The 6956-nt window shown below is 35.3% G+C and overlaps 1 protein-coding gene across 3 annotated transcripts in view; it reads left to right on the forward strand.

Annotated features, from left to right (window-relative positions):
- LOC125028099 (centromere protein L-like) overlaps positions 1–6698 on the forward strand; it is a 15575-nt gene extending 8877 nt beyond the window's left edge. For all 3 annotated transcript variants that reach the window (XM_047617428.1, XM_047617430.1, XM_047617429.1), the window contains exons 8-11: positions 251–383; positions 1552–1711; positions 2067–2168; positions 4595–6698. In XM_047617428.1, the coding sequence (XP_047473384.1) occupies positions 251–383; positions 1552–1711; positions 2067–2168; positions 4595–4681 (482 nt within the window). In that variant the 3' untranslated portion in view covers positions 4682–6698. The remainder of the gene's footprint in view (positions 1–250; positions 384–1551; positions 1712–2066; positions 2169–4594) is intronic.
- Positions 6699–6956: the final 258 nt, after the last annotated feature.

Consider the following 6956-nt stretch of genomic DNA (forward strand, 5'->3'; position numbering starts at 1 on the left):
ATTTTTTACTATATCACATCTATTTGAAATTATGAAGTCAATTTCATTTTTGACGTCAGATGGTGACTTCCATATCCACTTCTGCTCTATTCTTTTTTCGAAGAATGCATTCATGATATTGAGTGATCAAGCCTCTGCAAAATTGAGTAGCATTGAGTTTGCTTTACTAAAGGCAAGCTTTTTTATCCAACATATGGTTTATTAGCGAGGAAATATTTATGCCATGTTTTTGGTTTTGTTTTCTTCCCAGGGAATTCAATAGATTTTATCTATCATGTAAGGCACCCTGATGGCACAAGTAACTACCCAGTACCTAATTCAAGAAGCAGATTGAAGGTGGTTATGAAACTGAACATGGAGGATGTTCATCATATATGGGATGCGTGAGTAATTATGCTAATTAGATTTTTTTTTTTCTTTTTTTTTTTCTTTTTTTTTTTCCCCCATGTATATAGGATGAGAAATGTGAGAGAAATTGCTGTTGTTCAGAAGTGATTAACTTCTTATCTTCTTTAAGTCTGAGAAGTGAGTAATTAGACCAAAATGGCAGGATTTTTTAAATTTAAAGATTACACCATTTGATTGTTTTTCTGGCCATAGATTTGAATATCAAGTAATGCTTAGGGAATATATGTTTAGTTATGTAGCATTTATTTTAATTGTAAATATTTGTGACTTGTGTCTAGGCACTAGACCTGTAAACATCAGACTTTGGGTGAGGTCTCTCTTTCATTCCCATTTTCATTCCTTTCTTTTGAATTCTTTTAGCAATAAGGGCAACTATTCAAGTTAAAAATGGACAAACCACTATTACACCATTAATCTGTTGACATTGGGAGGGCGTGTATACCTGCCCTGTTCACCGTGACTAGTTTATTAACCATATATATACATAGATGGCACTTGAAGAAATCACTTACTAGATCTCACTTGTTTACCCTGTAAGTTTTAATCTTATTAGTATTTTGACTCTTAATATTGTTATGATGATAATGATAATGTTAAAGATAGTGGATGGTAACAGTGGAGCCCTTCATGCAAAAGCAGAATTGACAAAACAAAATTTCAGCAAAATTGTCCTAATGCTAATGGATTTGTTGAAAAAGGCCTATTTCAGACGTTTTACTCTTCCACCCTTCAGTAATCCCATCCTTTGCAAACTAATTTTGCAGATATAGCATGCTTTGTGAATATATAACAAAAAAGAGTTATGAAAAGAAAAAGATAGATCAGCTAAGCTTTACCTATTTATTTTATGAAAAAAAAAAAATCATATTTCTTTGGCCATGTTTCTGAAAGTTTTATTCTGTGATTAAAAAAAAAGAGCTATGAAGAGTTCTATAAGGTGAGAAAAAAATAAATAATAAAAGAACATGTTGCTAGCTCAAAAAATGGAGCTAGATGCTCCCTTTTATTATTCTGGGTTGGTATCTGTTTTTCTTAATGATAAGAGCTCTTTTGTAAAAAAAAAATGTTTTTGTAACATATCTACGAAGATTTATGATAGCTTAACTGTGTTTTATTATTCATACATATATATTGTTGTTTCAGTATTGTTGACAGCAGTCGTGGTGAAATGAGTGTTGAAGAATTACAGCTATTCTTTAATACAATAGGTGATTGTGCACAACAGTTGACATTCCTTCCAGCTGAGCTTCTTCAGCTGCAGCAACTTAGTACCCCTTGTTTAAGTATCACTTCTGCTGGTAAGGTAAGTGCTTGTTTATGATTCTTAGAAATGGGTAGTATCCAAATTTGATTGTATTGTTGTGAAATATTTGGCTAGTATATAATGGCCTTGGAATTAACTATTTCACACTTTTGTGGAAAAGGTAATTCATCATTTTGTTTTATATAAAACCTAGGGTACTGTTTCTTGGTTTTATAGAATATTTGGGTTTAGTGTGAGTAAAAGCTGTATTAAAATTTATGATGGAAGTGAAACTGAAAATAACACACACACTAATCTTCACTAATCTTCTATGGAAAATGCTATTGGTACCTTACTTGAAATTATTTAGTTATATATTTACATTTAAACCTAATGAATGCCTGTGAATTTACAGGTTAAACTGACTTGTGTGAGAAGTGCATCAATTGTGGTAAATCACCTGATAGACATATTTATCCAGACTATGAACTGCACTGCTCTTGAGGATTGTTTAATAGTAAGTATGAACATGCAGGATTTTTATAGTTGTTTATATCTGTGTGTATGTGTGCATGTCTGTGTGCACACAGTGTGTGTGTTTTGTGTGTGTTGTTGTGGGGGGCTTGGGAGACAGAGACTGGGGCCCAATGCAGAGGATCATCCCTACCTTGGACCTCAGCCCTCACCTCAACTAATTTTGTACGGTCTTTTCTTCTTTACTTTCCTTCTCTTCGTTATCATTCCCTTCTTCTGTCCACTTCCTCAGGTGTGAGAGCTGTGCTGAAAAGATGAAAGGCTGGCTTTGTGTCAGTCATGAATGGCCCCAGGGAACCATGGGCACAGTATTCCCTTGGTTAATTGTCTAGCCCTTACCCCTCTTGGGAACCCTGAGGGGTAAACCATTTCCTCTCCCCATTTATTTCAGGCTCACCATGGCCAATAATGAAGAGGTTTTATCCTTATTAGGGGCACTAAGGCTTGCCCCTTCATCAACAAGCAAATCTAAATCTTATTTCATTGGTTTCCCGACCCCTGCCTCTCCTTTGACCACTTCTCTGACTGATACTAATACCCCCTCCCCACATGCATTATTGATTATCAGAATTATCCATTCATCCTTCAGAATACACCCCATCCTCTCTCCCAACAGCCTCCACTCCATCTTCTACTGCACAGTCTTCTTCATTGTCTACCCCCATCCCCCTTATTACTATTCTTCATCCTTATTGTCCTCCTCCCAACAGCACTACCTCTCTCTATACCACCCCATCTTTCTTCTGCCCTCATCTTTCTACTGCTTCCACCTGTACAAACCTTTTGAGTACCCTTTTAGGCCCAGCCAAGTGGGATAAATTTTTTTGTTTCCCCCTACATCCCCATACTCTGATAATACCTTTCTCTTCCAACAATGTCTCCAAAAATAGATAAGCAAAGTTTCCTATCGCAGTCGTCTGATTGTTCACACCTTTTCACAGTTACATCTGCATCCCAAGCTTGTGCACTATCTACTCTGACTGACCTCACTGGCAAAACTATTCCTACCCAACCTCACTTCCCTTAATACTTGTACCAGAGCGTTTCCGTTTCTTCAATTAACTGTCCTATCTATGACAAGGATTTGTCAGACTGAAAATTACTTGCTCACATGCCTCATTGACTATGATGTAGTGGCAATCTAGTGCTACACTATTCCTCTCAGAGGCCATCATAAGTTGTACACCAATATTGCCAAGATCAGCTTCTGTAGACATGACGACCCCCATGAAGTTTATATTGGTGGAGTGTCCTACCCTGTCCAACTATATCAACCCCTTCCCCGTCAATGGCAGAAATTTTGGCCAGTCAACACTGTCGCTCCACAGCCCTTCTGCCCTCTAGGTGCCCAACCTGGTCATGACCATTCAAATTGCTCTGCTCAGTCAAGCAACGTTCCACTCCATTTTCTCCAACCACATCCTCTCCTACATCTACCTCTTCCTCTGCTCCTTGTACATTTATTCCCTCTTCTCCTCCTCATAAGAAAACCTTTGTTTCTCCAGAAACTCTTGAAGACCTCCAAAAATTCTTAAACATGGCTCAAGGGAATAATTCACTCCCTCACCCACTCGCTAATCTTTCTATTCCTTTATGCTCTACGTTTAAAGTATTTGCTGATATCCTATGTCCTCCTCTTCCTCCCTCCCACCCTGACATTCTTCCCAATACTGCACCACCTTCCCCTGTTCACTTATTCTCAGGATTAAGGATAAGTCCGATATTCGGAGCGGAGCTTCGCCCGGGCTATGCCCATGAGGGGAGCCCGGCCTGTGCTGACTAATACTGACTCGCTAACGTGTGTCAGCTGGTGCTGACTCAGCTGAGCTTAGTTCTTACCCGCTGTGGTGCCCAGGCGCCTGGGCAGGGCGTGAACCGCCGATATGTTACTACTGTACTAGCTCGGAGGATGTCTCAGGATTCTTCATCTACTTGTACAACTATCATTTCTTACCGCATTACCCTCTCATTGTTTCATAATAGCTCTTTTGCCATTTCCTCTTACATTGTTACTCTCCCATCCTCAGACACATACTTTCTATTGGATCTGATCACCCTATACCTTTACTCACATCCTCATTTACAAATCCCCACTGTATTCCATCTGCTCCCCCTATATAACCTTTTCACTACCATCCTACAGCATTCTACAGCCTTTGGCATCTAACACATCTTATCCTGATTGTTAGCTCCACCCTTTTTGCCACAATACTATACCATTGTGCTATATGACCTTTGATGTCTAGTACATTTACCTCTTCTAACCATTACCCATTATGTATTCCATTTATTGGAGGAGGGCTGCTAGTGGTGATATAAATGTAATGAGCTAATAGTATTATCATTGAAAACTACATTATACTATGAAAAATTATATCAATATTTAACTACAGTTTTCTTTTGTTTCAGAAAGCAGATGAAGAAGATGAAAATGAGACAAGTGTGTTTTTGACAGATGATGAAGACAAGGAAGAAGCTAGTGTGAAAGATGTGTAAATAGAAAGCTTAGTTTAAGTTTCTTAACTGTCATTATTTGTTTTATTTCTATGTGTACATAACATAATCTCTTCCATCTGCTGTTGAAGACATATTAAATAGGCTTTTAGATAATGTTTAAATAGGACTGCCTATTAAATAGGGTTGCTATTTTATGAAGAATTTGCCGTACTTTAATTTTCACAGATAAACACATGTGAAAGTGCTAAACTTATTATGCAACTGATTCAATTGTTGTAAAATGGTTGAAAATTATTAAGGACTCTCTTAACATTTGCAGTTCATGTGAAGCATGTTTGTTATCCACTTGTCTGTATGATTGAATGAGGTATCTGTTTGTTCAAGTTATATTCTTAATGTCTAGGATTAACTTAGGTAGTTTTTGTGACCAATAGGCTTGTGTAGCTTGTTGATATGTGCAACAGAATCTCCTGACAATTTGAAATGGATGTGAATAATGAACTTAAATGAACTCATATGGTAAGTACTGTTACAAAAGCATATTGCATCAGAAGTCATCTTACTTTTTCTTGGATCTTAACTTGATGCCTCTGTAATCCAAGTGGGTATGTTTTTAGCAATGTCACGAATATTTTGATTTAAAGCTTTTCCCATATATGTTAATCATATTGTAATAGTTGGTAATTGATATGGTTAAAAGCTATTGTCCTTTTTTTTCTTATTCTTTTCTTTTTTTCTTAATAAGCTCATGCATTCAAGTTTGCATTTTATTTTTCTAATGATGAAGTAGAATGTACAGAGTGAATTTGATCTGTATAGATCTCAACTAGCTACTAAAGATATGCTGTTCAGAGTCAGTTGGATTTCATGGGAAGGTTCATGTAGCCTCCGTTGCTTTGCTTTTATGTAGCACATTATTTGATAATTTCCTTCAGAATTTTTTTTGTTGTCTTGTATACACTTCACTTAAGGATCAAATTACAGGGAAAAAGATTGTTGATTAACATGGTCCAATCTCCTTTTTGCATATGATAATTTGCTTACTAAGTTTAAAGTTACCCATTTTAAAAGCATAGGCCAACTAAAGTAGAAAAGTTATAAAGGAGTATGAGTAACTTCCTAGAGCTAAAGATTAATTGAATTTGATGTATCTTCATCAATATTATGTGTAATTTTGATGAAGATATGGCATGAAAATGTATTACTTACATCTCATGTTTTTACTTTATTTTCTCTCTCTCTCTCTCTCTCTCTCTCTCTCTCTCTCTCTCTCTCTCTCTCTCTCTCTCTCTCTCTCTCTCTCTCTCTCTCTCTCTCTCTCTCTCTCTCTCATTTATCTACCAGTTGGCATAGAAGTTAGATGATCAGCAATTTTTCTTTATATTTATTTGTAATTATTATTAACATAAGCCTTGTATCTTTTATATTGTGCTACATATGCTTGGCATTGCTTAGAAAATATATCACTTATGTGTCTTTGGTTAGAAATGAAAATTACAGAATGTTTTTTTTTTTTTATCATATCAGTCCTAAAACAAATTAGTAATGTTGTAGAATCAAACCATACACTTGTTTCCAAATCTTTGATTGCATATCCTTGGAAGACTGGTTAGACCTTGTTGTTAATGAACCAGGTTTATTATTTATCTCAGCTGTTTTTCATGACTGTGTTATTGTTTTGCAAGGATAGTATAGATAATTTTTTTAAGCACATTTTCTTCTGTAATGTTTGATTTTGAAGTGCCTGTGTTTACAGAGCTGTGTTCCTTTAGGATTCAGAAACTTTTATATACCTTAATTTTACAAATATGTACAGTTTTGGAGGCTTTAAGTTTTTATAAGGATAAATAGTTTTGTAAGATAAGTTATGATTTGTTTTATGATTATTATCATCATCCTCACTTGCATCATCATTATCACTATCATCATCTTCATTATCATCCACATCATCGCTATTTTCTAAGATTGAACTGCATTTTTTATTTTGTTCTTATACTTGTCTCTAGAATCTAGAACTCTAGAATGCTCATGAATAATAAAGATTTCTGACAATCCATTATATGAACTTTTCCTTTATGTATATATTAAGTCAGATTCATAGTTCATGGAAACATTAATTATTTCATATATTTGCATTTACACAGTTTATATATATATATATATATATATATATATATATATATATATATATATATATATATATATATATATATATATATATAAAGAGTTTAAGCCTTTCACTTTGGGATGGAAAAAGAAAAGAAAAGAATACAGTGTCTTGCTGGTCCAGTATCCCCAAGGGGATCATCAAGTG

This window comes from Penaeus chinensis, chromosome 8 (assembly GCF_019202785.1).
Source record: "Penaeus chinensis breed Huanghai No. 1 chromosome 8, ASM1920278v2, whole genome shotgun sequence".
Taxonomy (NCBI): domain Eukaryota; kingdom Metazoa; phylum Arthropoda; class Malacostraca; order Decapoda; family Penaeidae; genus Penaeus; species Penaeus chinensis.